The 20,000-nt window shown below is 39.2% G+C and overlaps 3 protein-coding genes across 6 annotated transcripts in view; 2 read left to right on the top strand and 1 right to left on the bottom strand.

Moving 5' to 3' along the window:
* Positions 1–4,447, top strand: part of si:ch211-51h9.6 — a 7,007-nt gene extending 2,560 nt beyond the window's left edge. Inside the window, exons 2-3 of the mRNA NM_001123264.1 lie at positions 1,130–1,297; positions 3,793–4,447. Of these exons, the coding sequence (NP_001116736.1) occupies positions 1,130–1,297; positions 3,793–3,924 (300 nt within the window). The 3' untranslated portion in view covers positions 3,925–4,447. The remainder of the gene's footprint in view (positions 1–1,129; positions 1,298–3,792) is intronic.
* Positions 4,448–4,900: 453 nt separating this feature from the next.
* On the bottom strand, positions 4,901–10,643 carry mrpl40 (mitochondrial ribosomal protein L40). Of its 2 annotated transcripts, none has more exons than XM_087263181.1 (4): positions 10,500–10,643; positions 9,803–10,387; positions 7,921–9,287; positions 4,901–5,379 (listed from the first exon to the last, which is right to left on the bottom strand). In XM_087263181.1, the coding sequence occupies exons 3-4, from the start codon at positions 7,992–7,994 to the stop codon at positions 5,070–5,072; spliced, it is 384 nt and encodes a 127-aa protein (XP_087119307.1). In that variant the 5' UTR covers positions 7,995–9,287; positions 9,803–10,387; positions 10,500–10,643; the 3' UTR covers positions 4,901–5,069.
* A 206-nt stretch (positions 10,644–10,849) lies between these two features.
* The window catches only part of acaa2 (acetyl-CoA acyltransferase 2), a 21,523-nt gene continuing 12,372 nt past the window's right edge, over positions 10,850–20,000 (top strand). Inside the window, exons 1-3 of one of the 3 annotated variants that reach the window (XM_087263048.1) lie at positions 10,850–10,945; positions 15,149–16,376; positions 16,475–18,875. Coding sequence is in view for 1 of the 3 variants with exons in the window: in NM_213052.1 (NP_998217.1) it covers positions 10,930–10,945; positions 15,149–15,315; positions 18,747–18,875 (312 nt within the window). In the remaining 2 variants the exon portion in view is untranslated. 3 annotated transcript variants of the gene reach the window in all.

Raw genomic sequence — 20,000 nt, 5'->3', positions numbered from 1 at the left:
AGTATGTCATCGAACATGGACCTTCAGCATGCAAGTGTGACGCGTCTGGGATGACAATCAGCCCCTCCAAGTCACAGTGGAGGGTCAGTCTAACAGCATTTTATTGGCCAGGACATGGTGCTCCTTCCGAAACAGTTGGCTTGCCAACTCCTGGTTGGAGGAAAGTCCTTACCCCAGGTGGAGGAGTTCAAGCATCTTGGGGTTTTGTTCACGAGTGAGGAAAGGATGGAGCGTGAGATTGACAGGCGGATTGGTGCAGCAGTAATGCGGTCAATGTATCGGTCTGTTGTGGTGAAGAAGGAGCTGAGCCGAAAGGCAAAGGTCTCAATTTACAGGTCAATCTATATTCCTAGTCTCACCTATGGTCATGACTGAAAAGACAGCATCTCAGACACAAGTGGCCAAAATGAGTTTGGCTTAGAGGGTGGCAGGGCGCAGCCTTATAGATAGGATGAGGAGTTCCAGGGAGGAACTCAAAGTAGAGCCGCTGCTCCTACACATCCAGAAAAGTCAACTCTATATGAGATGACTCAGACATCTGCTTCAGATGCCTCCTGGACGCCTACCTAGGGAGGTGTTTCAGGCATGTCCCACCGGGAGGAGGCCTCGGGGAAGACCCAGGGCACGCTGGAGGGACTATGTGTCTCTGCTGGCCTAGGAACGCCTCGGGATCCCCCCGGTGGAGCTGGAAGAAGTGTCTATAGAGAGGGAAGTCTGGAGTTCTCTCCTGAAACTGCTGACCCCGTGAACCAGCCCCGAAAAGGTGGAAGAAAATAAGTGAATGTTTTCAGAAATAACGAGTTTTCCCTTAAAAGAAGCAAAATAATCTGCCAATGGGGTGAGATAAATAATCTTGTTTGTAGTTTTGACGTTAGATTATTTGTCTTAGCAGATTATTTTGCTTGTTTTAAGGAAACACTTTGGCACATTATTTCTATATTTGTCTAAAAAAATGTTTCTTGATTTAAGGATCTTTAGATATTTGGACTAGAAACAAGACAAAAACTCAAAGAAAGTAAAGCATTTTGTTTGCGGTCGTAGGTGCAACCTCAATACTTTTTGTTATTCTGCCAGTCCATTGCTGCTAAATATTTGTATATACCTTTAATACACTTATTTTTGACCACAGCCACCACGCTCGTGTGACATCTACTGTAGTGAATTGAAGCACTGCAAGAGTTTAAGAAACAGGTTTCATGAGTATTACACCTACGGCAGAGCTCCAGACTGCCAGCAGTGGAAACAAGACTATCAGAACTGTAAAGACTGGGAGAAAAACCACAGCACGCAAGCCAAGGTGAGCCTCAATAATCTGTTTCGAGAAGGTTTTGAATCTTTGTGGTTCGCACTGTCAGCTCACAGCAAGAAGGTCGCTGGTTTGAGTCCCGGCTGGGTCAGTTGGCGTTTCTGTGAGGAGTTTGCATGTTCTTCCAGTGTTGGTGTGGGTTTCCTCCGGGTGCTCCGGTTTCCCCCACAGTCCAAACACATGCGCTATAGGGGAATTGGGTAGGCTAAATTGGCCGTAGTGTATGAGTGTGTGTGTGAGTGAATGTGAGAGTGTAAGGGTGTTTCCCAGTACTGGATGGGCATCCGCTGCATAGAACATAGTTGGTGGTTCATTTTGCTGTGGTGACCTCTGATAAATATAGGGACTAAGCCAAAGGAAAATGAATGAATGAGTATTTATGGTGGCTTGAAAATTCTTGGGTCTTCCTAGACTATTTTAAGAACGCATCTCCTCTTAGACTGTTTATACTGCAATCACCAAACTATCTCCAAACTATACTGAATTAAGTTGCTGTGTCTTTTCTAACTGATCTGACTAACGGTTTTCCGAAAACTGACCCGGAAAATTCTGAAAAGTCCCATTGATTTAACATTGGACCAAAATTTATGACCTCATAACTTTGCACTAGACGATCATACAAAGTTAAGGTTACGCTCATTTAACTACCGATTTAGTTTACCTACCAATCTGCCAATTTAACTACCAATCTGCCAATCACTAATGACCTTTCAACATACGGCACCCGAGCAACTGTCCCATAGACTTTCATTATAAAAAACTGCCCTTGACTTTACATGGGACATACTAACAACATACCAATACATACTAGCGATATGCCTCACCATACTAACACACTAATCATAAAAGAATCACTCATTCATTCATTCATTCATTTTCTTTTCGGCTTAGTCCCTTTATTAATCCGGGGTCGCCACAGCGGAATGAACCGCCAACTTATCTAGCAAGTTTTTACGCAGCGGATGCCCTTCCAGCTGCAACCCATCTCTGGGAAACATCCACACACATTCACACACACACTCATACACTACGGACAATTTAGCCTACCCAATTCACCTGTACCGCATGTCTTTGGACTGTGGGGGAAACCGGAGCACCCGGAGGAGACCCACGCGAACGCAGGGAGAACATGCAAACTCCACACAGAAACACCAACTGAGCCGAGGTTCAAACCAGCGACCTTCTTGCTGTGAGGCGACAGCACTACATATTAATTATACTAGAAACATATTAATTATACTAGTGACATGCTAATTCATACTAAATTTATGCTAAAAACATGCTAGATCATACTAGAAACATACTAGCAACATTCTAATTCATACTAGAACCATGCTATAAACATGGTAATTTATGCTAGAAACATGCTAATTCATACTAGAACCATGCTAATTTATGTTAGCAACTGCCTAGCAACTATTTAGAACACCTTAGTAACTGCCTAGCAACATCTTAGCAACGCCTTAGCAACCTCCTAACAAGCCCCCAGAACACCTTAGCATTGACCAAGAACACCTTAGCAACCGCTTAGCAACTCCTTAGTAACCACCTAGCAGCACCTTAACATAAACTCAGAACACCCTAGCAACACTTTAGCAACCACCTAGCAACGCCTCAGCAACCACTCAGAACAATTTAGCAAACACCTAGTGACCCCTTAGCAACTGCTTAGCAACCAATCAGAACACATTAGCAATGATCTAGCAACCAATCAGAACACCTTAGCAACTGCCTAGCAACACCTTTGCAACGACCTAGCAACACTTTAGCAACCGCCTAGCAACACTTTAGTAACCACCGAATAACACCTTAACAACCACCTAGCAATGCCTTAGCAACCACCTAGCAATCAATCAGAACACCCTAGCAACACCTTAGCAATGACCTAGAACACCTTAGCAACTGCCTAGCAACACCTTAGCAACCACCTAGCAACGCCTTAGCAACCAATCAGTACACCCTAGCAACCACCTAGCAACTCCTTGGCAACCTCCTAGCAACATCTTAGCAACCACATTAAACACCACCTAGTAACACTTTAACAACCACCTACTAATGCCTTAGCAACCACCTAGCAACCAATCAGAACATCATAGCAACACCTTAGCAATGACCTAGATCATCTTAGCAACCACCTAGCAAGACCTTAGCAACCAATCAGAACACCATAGCAAGCACCTAGCAACTGCCTAGCAACACCTCAGCAATCACTCAGAACACCCTAACAACCATTCAGAACACCTTATCAACACCTTAGCAAACACTCAGAACCCCCTAGCAAGAAACATGATGACCCAAACTAGAAACTTGCTAACATATATGTAGTTCTAACTGTTTCACACGTTTTAAAACTTCTTTAGACTTTCAGACGAGGCTTTGTCATGCCACCATAACGCTTGTGTACGAGCTTTACTTTTCTAGTTGTGATGTGTTAGATTACGCCACTGCTAGCATGTGATTTACAGTTGCTTTTTTCCCCCCATCAGGAATCTCTGCAGGAGAGCGAGAGGAAGCGGCTGGCGGATCAGAGGAAGTTCACTCCGGTCTGGGAGCTTCGGCAAAAACCTCCATCTGACTGGCATCTGCCGCTTAACCAGGGCAAACCACAGGACCCTTAAACACACACACATACACAGAATCGCTTATGATGCCAGAAACACATGAAGAAAGCACTGGAGCTGTATGAACATTCAGTGTAAATCTCCTCACTCTACCTCACCTGGACCGATGCGTTTCTGCGCTGATATTTCTGGTGCTCAATGCAAGAACAGCTTCAAAAGAGTCATCCAAATGTACTCAAATCAACATTTCAGAATAAACATTTGATGAGAAAGTCAATGTAGAGCACAACAAGAAAGATTGTTCTACTTTTGATCAAAATACATACATAAAACATACAAAAATTGCACCAAATTTACATATTGTGCAACTATTGATGATCTAAAATGCAGCGCTGACCTATATTTGTCTAATCAAAAGATATTTTCATGCTCAATGCAAAAACAATGCTTCAAAAGACCAATCTAAATATAATAACAACAACATTTCAGGATGAATATTTGAAGTATTTTGTTCTGCTTTTTATCAAAATATGTCGCAACTTCAGATTCGTTGTTGATTAAAAGTGTAACACAACCACAATATCAGAGTCAGTATGTTCAATCAGCGTGAAATGCAAGTGAATGGATGCGGTAAATGTTGTCAGTGATAGTATATGGATGCGAAACAAAGCATAATGCCCAAATTGGAGCGCAGCTCTGGCCAAGTGAATAACCAGTGGCCTCGACAAACTCTCTGCCGGGGTTTAAATAGGGTATATATGCCGAAGCATGCTAATAAGACTTTAAATTTGCCAGTAATCTGGGTTAATCGCTTCCGGCGAATTGTAACAGAGTAACAGAGGCCGGTTAGTAAGTGCTGTGCAGGTAAAACCTCACCTCTCTGACCTCTAAAAAGGTGCTCTAGCGACAGATGCTAGAGGCCATGGTCTTTAGGTTGGGTGGTGTAGGACCGGCGGGGTTACATTAATACACATTACGTTAACCCAATCTAGCTAATTGAGTAATCCACGGACGAAGAACAGACCCCAGTATGTTCTTTTATTTTTTTATTTTAACCTTTAAACTCGATCACAACATGATGATTTAACAACATAATTATAAATTCACAACAATATAATGACGTCAATACATTTTATTCTCCGAGACCTTAATTGAACACTTATTATTTTTATTCTTCACCTGTATACAGTCACCGTCTCTCCTCACTGTGTATAAACACGTGTAATGTCATTATATTTTCCCTCTGGAGCCTCATAGTCAGCGATGGGTGGAGTGTAACTGGGCCCGTGATGCAGGAAAGGCAGCGTGTCTGTATCAGGACGGAGCGCAGCAATGTAAAGCTCTTTAGACTCCAGTTTCAGCTGCATCAGCGCCTGCTTTTGGGCTTTCAGCGCCTCCTGGATCTCCTGCATCTCCATCTGGTGCTGTTTGTGTTTGTGTCTGGACCATTCCTTCAGCAGCAGAGCTCTGCGCTCGCTCTCCTCGAAACACACTTCTGGAAGAGCACGCGTTCTGCAACACACACACACAACAATCATTTGAATACTTTAAGAGCTATAATACATAAGCTTTGTAAACCATATTATATCATATCATATCACTGTATAACTAAACAAGTAAAGTTTCGTGGACAAACTTTATGGTGGCTTGAGAAAATTTTTAAAAAGTTTACAGTGGCTTTAAAGTTTATTAATTCAAGTAGTTTTTAGGAAGTTTAAAACAGTTGGCAAAGACAGACGGATGGACGGACGGACGGACGGATGGATGGATGGATGGATATAGATATGGACGGACAGATAGATGGATGGATGGATGGATGGATGGATGGATGGATGGATGGATAGATGGATATAGATATGGACGGACAGATAGATGGATGGATGGATGGATGGATATGGACGGACAGATAGAGACGGACGGACAGACAGACAGACATACAGATAGATAGATAGATAGATAGATAGATAGATAGATTGATAGATAGATAGATAGATAGATGATGGATGGATGGATGGATGGATGGATGGATGGATGGATGGATGGATGGATGGATGGATGGACGGATGGATGGATGGATGGACGGATGGATATAGATATGGACGGACAGATGGATGGATGGATGGATAGATGGATGGATGGATGGATATGGACGGACAGATAGAGACGGACAGACAGATAGATAGATAGATAGATAGATAGATAGATAGATAGATAGATAGATAGATAGATAGATAGATAGATAGATAGATAGATAGATAGATAGATAGATCAGACAGAGAGAACTACATTTATGGTAGCATGTTTCTAGTATGGACTGGCACGTTTCTTGGTGGGTATTATTGCTAGGCGGTTGCTAAAGTATTCTGAGCTGTTGCTAGGGAGTTACTATGGTGTTCTAGGTCGGTGCAAAAGTGTTGCCAGGCGGTTGCTCAGGCATTGCTAAATGATTGCTAAGGTGTTTTAAGTGGTTGCTAAGGTGTTCTGAGTGATTGCTAGGTGGTTGCTAAGGTGTTCTAAATGGTTGCTAGGCAGTTGCTAACATAAATTAGCATGGTTCGAGTTTGAATAAGCTTTAACTTTACATGATATACATTTGAAGTCAGAATTATTAGCCCCCCTGTTTATTTTTTCCCCCAATTTCTGTTTAACGAAGAGCTGATGTTTTCAACACATTTCAAAACATAATAGTTTTAATAACTCATCTCTAATAACTGATTTATTTTATCTTTGTCATGATGACAGTAAATAATAATTGACAAGATATTCTTCAAGACACTTCTATACAGCTTAAAGTGACATTTAAAGGCTTAACTAGGTTAATTAGGGTAATTAGGCAAGTTATTGTATAACAGTGGTTTGTGCTGTAGACTATAGAAAGAAATATTGCTTAACCTCCTAGGGCTTGAGTGTCTTTATACGTGGACAGCACATTTTAGCTCTTAAGTGGCTATTTAAAATATGTTGAATGCTTTATATTTCGTTTCAGACATACAGTGTCATCCTGCAACTGTGTTGCAGCATATGAAATATCCCAAACACTATTTTAAATGTCCAAAATTGGGACATTTTTTGTTTTTACTCACTGATAGTCAAAACATGTTAAAAAATGAATATGTTAAATATGCATTAAAAACAAACAGGAAAAGTGTTTATGTAAATTCAGACGACGAGTCCACATATATGAACATCATTTTTCTCTAAAAGTACATCATATCAAAAGATTATAATTATATTTTATTCTAATTATGTTGCGATAAGCCCAAACAGCAAAGAGAAATCAGAAAAGCATGTAAAAAAACACCTTAAAAGGTAAAGGGGGCTAATAATATTGACCTTAAAATGGATTAAAAAAATAGGAACAGTTTTTGTTCTAGCCGAAATAAAACAAATAAGACATTTTCCAGAAGAAACAATATTATATTAAATACTGTGAAAAATTCCTGAATCTGTTATCCAGACTGTAGTTCCGTGTGATTATCTGTGACTAATTTTACACAGCAACAGAAGAGTTAATATTATGAAAATGCATAAAACTTTAGGTTGGTTATTGGTGAAGGATAGGGTAATGGTTTCTCTATGAAATCATAAGAAATATTTCTGTGACAAGAGTTCCAAGTGTATTGTACTGTCAACTTTTGTATAGTAATGCTAGTCATCATTTTAACACCAGGCATGCATTAAAAGGAATTTTTCTGCTTCCCATTTCAAAAACTAATGTAAAGCAACAGACTGTAACGTATAGAGGAATGAAAACATGGAATGATTGCCATCAGACATTACATGCTTTGTAACAAGTAAAAAGATGTTTTTAAAAATCGGTTTAGAAATATTTAATGGAACAATATTAAGAGGATTGTTGATCTGGATGATTTGTATGAATTTTATATTTTAATGTTTTATTGGTCTTGTTGTTATGAATTAATGTAATTTTGTGTTATGTTCGATGAACCCCAGGAAGAATAGCCCCTTCCTTGGTAGCGGCTAATGAGGATCCTGATAAATTAATTTAAAAAACCAATTTAAAAAAATCTATAAAATATTGTATTATTTCACCTGGTGTCGTCGAAGCTTTTGGCTGAAGTTATGAAGTCTTCAATGGGAATCAGTTCTGGAGAGACTTTCTCCATCCTTTTCAGTCTCTTCTTCAGTCGGTCCTTCACTAAAATTTCTTGCCGCGGGTCCACCTTCTTCTTCTTCTTCCTGGGTTCGGCTCTGTGGTGTTTAAAACAAAAAAATGAAACGAGCAATTTCAGAGTTATGGATGTGACGTTTGCAAAAGAAATAATGATAATGAAAAGGATAAGAGTTGCTCTCTATAGAACAAAAATCATTGATTTTATATGATTTTACATTTGTGAGGAAAGAGTTTGGTTATGGATGTGACGGATGTGAAATTGCCAATTGTGTGACTTTGGTAAATCAAATATATTAGTTTGAAAACCTTGACAGAGACATTTTTGAGTATTTTTACAGCACTGTAAAACACAAGCCTGAGCATATGCATGGATATATATATACATAAATACACACACATACACATACACACACACTCACCGGCCACTTTATTAGGTACACCTCTCCAACTGCTTGTTAACACAAATTACTAATCAGCCAATCACAGGGCAGCATTTAAGCATGTATACATGGTCAAGACGATCTGCTACAGTTCTAAGCGAGCATCAGAATGGAGAAGAAAGGGGATTTAAGTGACTTTGAACATGACATGGTTGTCATTCAGAAACTGCTGATCTACTGGGATTTTCATGCACCACCATCTATAGGGTTGAATGAGAATGCTCCGACAAAGAGAAAATATCCAGTAAGCACAGTTTTGTGGGCACAAATGCCTTGTTGATGACGGAGGTCAGAGGAGAATGGCCAGACTGGTTCCAGCTGATAGAAAGGCAACAGTAACTCAAATAAGCACTCGTTACAACCGAGATCTGCAGAAGAGCATCTCTGAACACACAACACGTCCAACCTTGAGGCAGATGGGCTACAGCAGCAGAGGACCACACCGGGTGCCGCTCCTGTCAGCTAAGAACAGGAAACTGAGGCTACAATTCATACAGGCTCACCAAAACTGGACAATAGAAGATTGGAGAAATCGTGAATCATCTCAGACTGGTTTCTTGAACATGACGATGAGTTCACTGTACTCAAATGGCCTCCACAGTCACCAGAGCTCAATCCAATTGAGCAGCTTTGGGATGTGGTGGAGATTGGCATCATGGATGCACAGCCGACAAATCTGCAGCAACTGTGTGATGCTATCATGTCAATATGGAGCAAAATCTCTGAGGAATATTTTCAGTACCTTGTTGAATCTGTCACGAAGGATTAAGGCAGCTCTGAAGGCAAAATGGGGTCCAACCCTGTACTAGTAAAGTGTACCTAATGAAGTGGCCAGTGAGTGTATAGTCAAGTCAACTTTATTGTCAATCAAACCATGCAACAGTACATTACACAGCAGACTGAAATTGCGTTTCTCCCATACTCCAATGTGCAATTTAAAAAACAAAAATATGACACACACTAGACATAAACTAAACATTTAACTAATATAGTACAAGATGAATTAAATAATAGACACTAATAAACTGTGAACAGTTACCATATATCCTATTGTTCCAGAATATGACCAAGTTGAGGTATTTATTGTAGTGCAATTAGGTGCAGTATGGCAAAAGTGCAAAGTGCAAAGTAGCAGCTTAGAGGTAAGTGTATTTTGTAAACATGTTACACGTGCAAGGAATATTAATATAAAAACATTGAGTTTGCTTTTCTCACAGTTCCACAGATTTTTGTGTGTGTGGGCTGTTGATTGTGATTTTATAATCCAGTTTTCATGAGTGAGTTGAGCAGTCTGATAGCTTGAGGAAAAAAGCTATTAATGAGTCTGGTAGTCTTGGATCAAATATAAAATGTCTGGTATATATGTGGATCAAATATAAAATGTCCATTTTGATTCATTTATTTACACAGAAATTATATTAAATGCAGATAACGAGTCTAATGTTTCAACTAGTTTTGTTCAATTTTTCGTTCATTTATTTTAAAATAATTATGTCGCCTCACAGGAAGAAGGTTGCTGGTTTGAGCCCCGGCTGGGTCAGTTGGCATTTTTGTATGGAGTTTGCATGTTCTCCCCATGTTGTTGTGGGTTTCCTCCAGGTGCTCCAGTTTCCCCCACAGTCCAAATACATGCGCTACAGATTAATTGAATAAACTAAATTGGTCGTGGTGTATGTGTGGGTGTGAATGTGTATGGGTGTTTCCCAGTACTGAGTTGCACCTGGAAGGGCATCAGCTACTGTACGTAAAAACACATACTGCATAAGTTGGCGGGTCATTCCGCTGTGATGAATAATAAAGGGACTAAGCCGAAAAGACATTAAGTGAACTAATCATCATACATAACATAAGTTGTATCTTCACTGACCTTAATGGTGCGGAAGTTTTCAACGAAAGCATTGAGGTAAACCAGTGACTGTGTCTGACAGCAATAACAGGACTGCAACTGTAAAAAGAGTTATTAATTATTAGCATAACAATGATTATCATCCTCATGACCTCTGTGCGTTACTTTACAATTATCGCGTGCACATGGATATCTAAAGTCACATACGTACCACGAGGATTGACTCGAAATAATCCGGTTTACAGCACGACACACAAATCCCGCCATAATTTACAGAAATATCCACTTTACAAACATAAAATGTGAGAAATTAAATGTTTTGCTCCTTTCAGTGGCCAGTGTGGATCTGTAGGTCAGTGTAAAAACACTTCCGTTATCACAGACGCACTTTCGCGTTGTTGTTTTTTTCTTTATTAGCTAAAATCAGAATTTAAATATCTGTGTTAAATATCATAATTATTTCAAATAGGACGTATAATATATATTTTCGTTTAGAATATAAGGTTGTTATGGAATATTCATTTTTATGTGTGCGTCGAATGTTGTGAAGTGAATGTTAAGAGTAAGTAGGTGAAAGGTCGGTGTGTGTGTGCGTTTGTGTGTTTGAAGCTGCTCAAACGATCTCAAGCACAGTCGATATCATGTCTCTCCTCAGAGGTAAATAAACGTTATATATTTTACGATAAATTAATGTGTTATGTGTGTTAAAAATGCTCGAATGATTTGATTTGTACATGTTATCTGCTTTTGCACTTGTTTTCTGCACTGCACTTGAACTTCTTCATCTCCTCAATGTCACTAATATTCAGTTATTTTTCCTATTTTTATTACTAATGTTTTTATTTTATATACCACATCTAAAATAGTTGAAGGCTTAAAGTTGATTAAAGTTTGTGTTATTTAAGTGAATTCTTGTAGTTTTTTCCTCCTCGACTCTTCTTTATTAAATACAATTAGTTTGAATCGTCGTTATGAATCAAAACTGAATTAAATGTAATTAATTAAAGTTAAAAGAAGAGTTAGCTGTCGTGTAGGAAGCTCAAACATCAGATTAAACTATGACTTCTGGCAGAATTAGGTTAAAGGGGAGGTCAGTGACATAAACCCATGTTTACTCGACACTAAAAAATGTTGGGTTATTTATTTACCCCCAGTTGAGTTAAAAATATTTGGTGCTTTGTTTGGTTATTTTGAACCTTTATGGTTATTTATTAGTAACTCAACAAGTTTGGTTAAATGTTTGGTGCTTTGTTTGGTTATTTTTAGCCTTTGATGTGTTATTTATTTAATATTTAAATATAATATAATATAACATAACATAACACAGATCAGTTGTGTTGTGTTATTTATTTAATAACACAACCAGTTGGGTAAAAACCTTTACATTTTAACAGTCAACTGATTTAACTGACACAGATCAGTTGTATTAATGTTCGTACGTAATGTTGTGTTTGCGTTATAAAGTTTATTTTAGACCTAACGCAATAACATTTTTTTTTTAGCAAATTACCTAAATTAGTGTTGTGTTTATTATTACCGTTTCACCTGCACCCTTAATTTAATGATACAAACGCACGCTTCATAGCTGATTCACATATGGATAAAAGCACTTTCTCTACCTCCGTGTTCATTTCTAAAGTTTTTTTTTTTTGGGGGTGGTGGGGGTGGGTATATTATACACATATTTGAGATATTCCTTGGTTAAGCCACATTTTGGCAAATTAACCCAACAGATTTGTTAATTTTGTAACCCAAATTGTTGGGCTAACGTTACCAACTCAAAGGATTAGGTTAAAATAACCCAACAGAAGGTCGGTGCCAAAACAACCCATCATTGGGTTACCTGTTGGGTTAATATTAACCCAAATGTTATATGTGAGTAGTAAAGTTTACTCTATGTCGTCTGTCTGTCTGTCTATCTACCTGCCTGTCTGTCTAACTATCTGTCTAATATAAAGAGTTCAAACGCAAGAGTGCCATTTGAAATATTTTTCTAAAATGAGCATTTTACTCAGGATCCTGTTTGTGTTCAGGTATTTCACTTCAAAGGCAATGCAAATAACATTATTTGGCATTAAAGTGGATTTACTGAATATACAGGAGCTTGAAAAAAAATGTGCACTTTAGGAAAACATTTCAGACGACGTTTAGAGGGTTTTGCACCTAAACTCTTCATATATCCATTTACGAGTGTGTATCTATATGTATATGTGCAATTCCATGCAAATGTCGACCTTGCCATGAAAAGAAAAAATGTTTTCACCAAAATAGCTAAACCATTTCTACATTTTTTTTTTTGCATAGGCAAGTGTTATACAGTACTTTAAAAAAATACTTAAAATGTCTCTGTCAATGTTTTCAAACTATTATATTTGATTTACCAAAGTCACAAAAATGGCAATTTCACATTCGTCACATCCATAACGAAAAAGTGTCACATCCATAACAAAGCTTTTCCCCTCAAAAATGAAAAATAAAATCAATCATTTTTGTTCTATAAAAACCAACTCTTATCTTTTGTATGAACATTATTTATTTTGGGTTGTGCAGTTTTATTCACAGAATTTCTACAAAATATGCTTTATTCTGTAAACAGGCACACTGTTTTTGTCACATCCATAACGCATGTTTATTTTCCTCATTTAAAGTAGAGAAAATGTTCACAGATTGAAATTTTTTGATCCCATACCTCCGTGGTTAGTTGTTTTGGAAAATAAAAGCAGATGTTTCAATATAATTTTAAAGGGCACCTATAGTGTAAAATCTACTTTTCAAGCTGTTTGGACAGACATGTGTGTAGGTATAGTGTATAGACAATCATATTTGGGTGATATAAACACACCCAGTCCTTTTTTTTTTTTCAATTTAACAACATAAAAACGGTGGACCAATTGGAGCGTGTTTTAGACCGACCACAACTTGACGTAGGAGCGTGGTCCCCCCGCCCACCAATATTGATTGACAGCTTCGCGTAGCATGTCCCGGTAGTAACGTGTATAATAATGTCAACAAGACCAGACGTGCGCAAAGCAACCGGGAATAAAAGCTCTGTTCTGTTCGCTAGGATCAGCAATCATCATCAAATGTGATCACGAGTGAGTTTCACATGTTTAAAATGTTTTAAAACAGTGCATGTGAGTAATGAAGTACAGCAATTTACTTCAGCTTTACTTCATCAGCACAGCCGCGTGTCAGAACAATTATAAAGGGAGACGCGTCAATCCTGGTTTGTGGACCTTAAAACAGGTTTATTTTGTACATTAACATAACAGATATCCACACAGCAGTGGAGATTAGCCTGTATCCTGACACATTTGCGTGCAAAAATAGTGCAAAAGCTAAGCACGCTCTGTCTGTCTTTTGAATTTTTGCTGCAAATGTCACGTCCATAACGCTGGAATCAGCCATATCTATCTATATCTAACTTATTTATAATGCTTACATTTCTGTACTTTTTATAACAGTCTTGATTTTCTGTAAACAACAGGAATCAAATCAGATTAGGCAAGGCATGTTTATTTCTATAGCACATTTCATACACGGTGGAAAATCAAAGTGCTTTACATAAACTGGAATAAAAGTATAAGAAAAAAAAACAAATAATAAAAGGTATTAAAAACAGATTAAAATATGTTAAAACCGGTTTTATAATATATAATAGTGCGATCTGTCGGTCGTAGCACAGTGCTCATTCAGTAAAGGCAGAGCTAAACATGTGTTTTCAGTCTGGATTTAAATGTACCTGATGTTGGTTAAGTAAAGATCAGGGTTTATGTCGGTGTAAAAGTTATTCATTCATTTCTTAAGCTTTCATGATGATATTGACTATAAACTGCAAAAAGAATACTTTAACAGTTATAATAAGTAAGTAACAATAAAATTGTGTGTGCAGAATTGCTTTATTATATATATAAATGTAACTAAAGGATTATAAAGTACAATAGGTAACACTTTATAGCAAGATTTTATTATTAAATGTCAGTCAGTGTGTAGAACTCAGTGAAAAATAAACATTTATTAACACAAACTACTATGGTAGTTAAAAAATGTATATTAAAATTATTAATTTGAAAATACAATTGAATTTATTAGTTATTAACTCTCAATTTAATAAAACAATTACAACCATAAATTTGAAGAAGTTCTTTGGCATGAGCTAAGAAAATAACATCTTCTAAGATTAATAAATGCTTTTGTAGTGGTTTTCATTAGGTGTCTATTGAAATGAATTAATATTAACATTAAAAATTTTACTTTTTATGTCTACACAACAGGAAAAACCATCAACAGTCATGATTGCATGTTTATATGCTGTCATGCCTTTGCAATTATTAAATGTGATTATTAAGGAATTCAAAGGGTCAAAAACAGCCACCAACATAATGAAAGTGTAGTAAATTTGGCCAGAGTGAATTGTTTCAAAACATTTTCTCAAAATATATGTCAAAACAAGATTTGACACCAAAAATCATTATTTCTGCTGAAACACAGAGAACGTTGTGGCCAAATTAAGCCTAAAAATCACCCCAGAGTGGATGAAAACATCACCGAAAACACACAAGGGTTAAATTAAACAGTTTATTAATTGCCTTCCGGCTGCAACCCAGTACTGGGAAGCATCAATGCACATTAATTCCCTCACACTCATACACAACGGCCAATTTAATTTATCCAATTCCCCTATAGCGCATGTGTTTGGACTGTGGGGAACCGGAGCACCTGGAGGAAAACCACGCCAACATGGGGAGAGCATGCAAACTCCACACAGAAATGCCAACAAATTTTGAAATGCCTGTGATCATAACATCATGGATGTTCGTTATCATGATGTTACATCACAACTGTATGTGTTTTCTTTAGGTGTGTTTATAGTCTCGGCGAAGAGGACGCCGTTCGGCACGTATGGAGGCGTTCTGAAGGACCACAGTGCTACAGATCTGGCTGAACACGCAGCAAAAGCAGCTCTCGCTGCGGGGAATGTGGCTCCAGAACTGGTCAACAGTGTCATCATCGGAAATGTCATGCAGGTGAGAGATTGTGATGTGCTTTAATTATAAAACATGACACTACAGTGCATGCAGAATCATTGACAGTTTTGAGAAGCCAGACTACTTTGCTGTTTTGGCATGTTCTCTTTCAGGGTGCTTTCACATCTGTAGTTCGCTTCATTTGGTCTGGACCAATGATACATTGTTGCATCTTCTGCCGTCTTTGGGTCGTTTTCACACCACACTGCTGGCTTTGGTCCGAACCAGTTGAAATGAACCCAAATGCAGTCATCTGACAAAATCCACATCTCTCATTGGCCAGATGTTGCTGAACATATTTCCTAAACTGCTTATTGATTGGTCAGAATTCATGTGCGGGAAAATGCCAATGAACTCCCACAGGTAAACAAAACCGGCAGACACAAAATGTTGCTTTTACTCTGGAGGGACGACTGCGCTGGCTGATTGTATCCCTGCTTTAGACAAACTGTACATTATGAAAATGAAGCGCAGCCGCGGTTGGAAACAGTGGCGTAGCGGACAGGCCCGCAGGATTAGGGGGCTCCGCGTCGTCGCAATTTTCAATAATTGAAAATCCGGCAACCGTAATAATCAAACTCTCGGGAACAACTGTGGTCGGAACCAAAGTTCACAGGTCTGTGTTCTCTGAACACCTCTTAAGCGGTGGACTACTTCATTCTGATTGCTTGCCGCCAATGTTGCCAACTTTTTTTCACTAGATTTAGCGACTTTTCAGACCCCCCTAGCGACAAATCTAGCGACTTTTTTGTGTGTTATTGGAGATTTTTTTTTAGACTGTCATTTGTCCATACTGTACCGTCCCTACTCTTCTCAACGAGCTGCGTGTGATGCCGCCGGCCCCTCCCCCGCCTCACAGCACTGACAGGCGGCCCAGTCAGTCCTCGTACAGCAGCCTCTCCCACCTGCAGCCCGAATGCAGATCACGCACCGACAAATGATTTAGCACAGGCAGTGTGAAGGTATTTCCCTTGTACAGTCAAACCGATCTGCTTCTCCTTTATTTTAACAATTTAATTGGACTGTTTATTCTTTTCTTGTTCACAATCACAGATATTTTAGTGACAGTTTCTGAACTTGTCTGAATTTATTGCATATGAGAGATTACTGCACATTCACTTGCGTTACACATCTATAATGATATACTGTATTTAAACAGCAATAAATTTAGTTAAATAAACATGCTTATATAAAGTGTAGTGCAATTATAAATACCCCTTTATTAACCATAGGCTGTTAAACACAAATGGTAGAACGTGATGACGTCAGTGATATGCAAATTGATGTATGACGTCAGCGATCCCTGCTGGGGTGCCTTCGCATTTTGCGCTACGCCACTGGTTGGAAAACAATGTTTTAATGCATCACTCGTCACTTCATGAGGCGTGAATTAATTTAGCAACTGCGACATGCTCATCTTGCGGAAATATTACGAACTATCCATCAGGTAATGTTTTGCCCTCTCTCTCTCTGTTGGCGCATCGGCCTACGGCAGCTGGATTAGTCCAAAAGGCACAGTACTTTTTGCTGTTGGACCTGTTTTAGTACGGATCATATTCTCACCACAAACGAACCGCTCCAGGGTTTGTTTGAAAGCGTACCAGGACCACCTCTTCAAGCAGGTCTCAATACGCTTATTTGGTCCGCTTTTGGTGCGCACTCGAGTACGATTGCTGCATTCTCACCTGCCCAAACGAACCGCACCAAAAGGGGAAACGAACTCTAGTGCGATTCAATCGAACTAAATAAGGCAGGTGTGAAAGCACCCTCAGACTTGAAGTTCAATTCATATCTTTAAATTTTGACTTTAACTTGGAATGCTTGATTCTGATTGGCTAATGAGCATTATAGACCCGTTTCACTATGACGTCACTTCACCCTATCAGCAGCGCAGTGTATTTTTAGTTCCGGTTTACAGTTTTATTCCAATCAGTATTCTGATTAAATACACTGAGTTCAATTCATGTTTATTTCTAAAGCACTTTTACAATGTAGATCGTGTCAAAGCACCTTAACATAGAAGTTCTAGTAAATTGAAACTGTGTGAGTCCAGTTTTCAGAGTTGAAGTTCAGTTCAGTGTGGTTTAATATTCAATACTGAGAGTCCAAACACTGAAGAGCAAATCCATCAATGCGCAGCTCTACAAGTCCAAACCCAGGCAAGCCAGTGGCGACAGTGGAGGAACAAACTTCACCTGTTGACCAAAGTGACGGAAAAAAAACCTTGACAGAACCCAGGCTTAATTGTGCACGACCATTTCTCCTCTGGCCTAACTTCCTGTGCAGAGCTGCAGTCTAAGCGCTGGAGGCTGGAGAATGCTGGACATCCATCATGGAGAAGCTGCAGGTGTGAGTAGGTCACCGGCGGGTGATCAGGCTGGCCCACAGGATCAATACGAAGACTTGTCTGTTACTGTGGTCTTTCAGGAACCAGTCTCACACTCCTTCATGACTGCCACAGCATCAGCTCAGGATACGGCCTGGTCCAGGATTATGGATACCTTGGTGTCATTTCTTTACAGGTCTTGAATCACATCAGTGGCGCTGCATAATCTCTAGAGGCCTCAGGATGAGTATTCTCAGGTGGAAATAGAGAAATCATAATGTAATTAGCGTAGCTGCTATTTATAGTGTATTTAAACATGAGAAGTGCTATAAATGTAAATAGCAGTTATACAAACAAATATGTAAAGCATATGAGTGTTTCTAACAAAATGTCTGGTGCATTAAGACAGGAAAAGTGTGTCCTACAGGTGGTTGTCAAGCCAGCTCACCTGCGTGGAGCACATTCATGCATCATGTGATGCATTGAGTGAATGCTATACTAAAAAGATGAACTGGGAGAGTGTGTCTGAGCCTGGGACATTATCAGGAAGGCTATTCCAGAGTTTAGGAGCCATAAATGAGAAGGCTCGACCTCCTTTACTCGACTTTGCCCTGAGTTTTGAGATCTTAAAGAGCGAGTTGAAAGTTTGAAAACAGATTTATTGTGATTGATATTCTGATTATATTAGCTGAACTTTACAGTTTATTCTGATTAATATTCTAAATAAATACACTAAACGTTATAGTTTTATTCCTGTTTGTATTGCACTGAAAAAAATACTTGTTCAAGTGGTAAAATCTAAAAGATTTACTGTCGTAATTTTTAAACTGTAAAAGTAAATGTCAAGGATAACTAGCTTATAAGTGTCTTTGGTGTTTATATTTGAGAGAGAGACTTGTTAGAGTTTCTTTATTAGTTTGAATATTAAGAGAGTTTTGATTAATGTTTTTTTAGCTTTGAGGTTATCACCTTGCAGAAGTGCAGAATGCTTTTTTTATTATCGTTCATTATTATGTTTGATGCTTCAGTCATCCAGTAGGTTGGTGAAAAAAGAGCTCCAGCCCAAATCCTAATACTGCACATATGTTCTCTTATTGTTATCCAGAGTTCAGCAGACGCCCCCTACATCGCCCGTCATGTGGGTCTGCGGTGTGGTGTGCCCATCCCAGTGCCAGCGCTGACTGTAAACCGCCTCTGCGGGTCCGGATTCCAGTCCATAATCAATGGAGCACAGGTACAACTAGGGGTGTCAAAATTAATTGTTTCTTTGGTGCACCGTGATGCAGATGCGGACAATTCAGTATCGGTTCGGTAGCGGGAACAGGCCCGGCGTGTAGAAAACGGGGCTGTCGGGCAGTGGGACAACAAATGCTGAATATAAGCTGGAGCGGTCGGGTTTGGACTAAATCCTGGCGGGAGCGGGATTCAAAATTTAGTCCAGCGCAGGTCTCAAGTCTCTAATAAAGTATAATGCCGTTTATTAAGGGGTGGGAATCTTTAAGGACTTCACAATCTAATTCTGGGAGTCACGATTCATTAAATAAATGTCTTCCAGTTTCTTCAGCTGTGCAAACTTTACATTTTAACCAGACTTACAGTTTCGATGCTTTTGTTTATGATTAAAATCTCCGTATGACAGTGAAAGATTTTCATTCATTTATAAGTTTTCTTTAGGCTAAGTCTCTTATTTATTAGGGGTCGCCACAGCGGATTGAACCGCCAATATATGTTTTTATATTTACACAGCGGATGCCCTTCCATCCATAACCCTGTGCTGGGAAACACCCATACACACTTATTCACACATAAACTCATTTACTACGGCCAATATTGTTGCCCAATTCAACTATAGCACATGTGTTTGGACTATGGCGGACACAGGAGCACCCAGAGGAAACCCACACGGGGAGAACATGCAAAATACACATAGAAGTGCCAACTGGTCTGGCCAGGACTCGAACCAGAGACTAGAGACCTGCGCTGGACTAAATTTTGAATCCCGCTCCCGCCAGCATTTAGTCCGAACCCGACCGCTCCTGCTTATATTCAACATTTGTTGTCCCACTGCCCGACAGCCCCGTTTTCTACACACCGGGCCTGTTCCCGCTAATGAGCGGGGGGAGAACAAAACCGAAAACCACCCAGCCATACAGAGTCCAGGCAGCCTATAACACGCTGTCACATACACACACACATACATAGACAGCACAAAGCTCTCTCTCTCATTCACACACACATACACACACACGTAGACAGCAACAAACAAGCTAAACACAGCATCATGCTCTTTCGTTCACACACATACAAGCGTGTGCTCGTTCGCTCTGGTGACAGGTGCGATATTAGCCCCTTTCACACA

Source organism: Danio rerio, chromosome 8 (genome assembly GCF_052040795.2).
Source record: "Danio rerio strain M-AB ecotype USA chromosome 8, GRCz13ab, whole genome shotgun sequence".
Taxonomy (NCBI): Eukaryota; Metazoa; Chordata; class Actinopteri; order Cypriniformes; family Danionidae; genus Danio; species Danio rerio.
The sequence above is the reverse complement of the archived record's forward strand: the minus strand, read 5'-3'. Positions and strand labels throughout refer to the sequence as shown.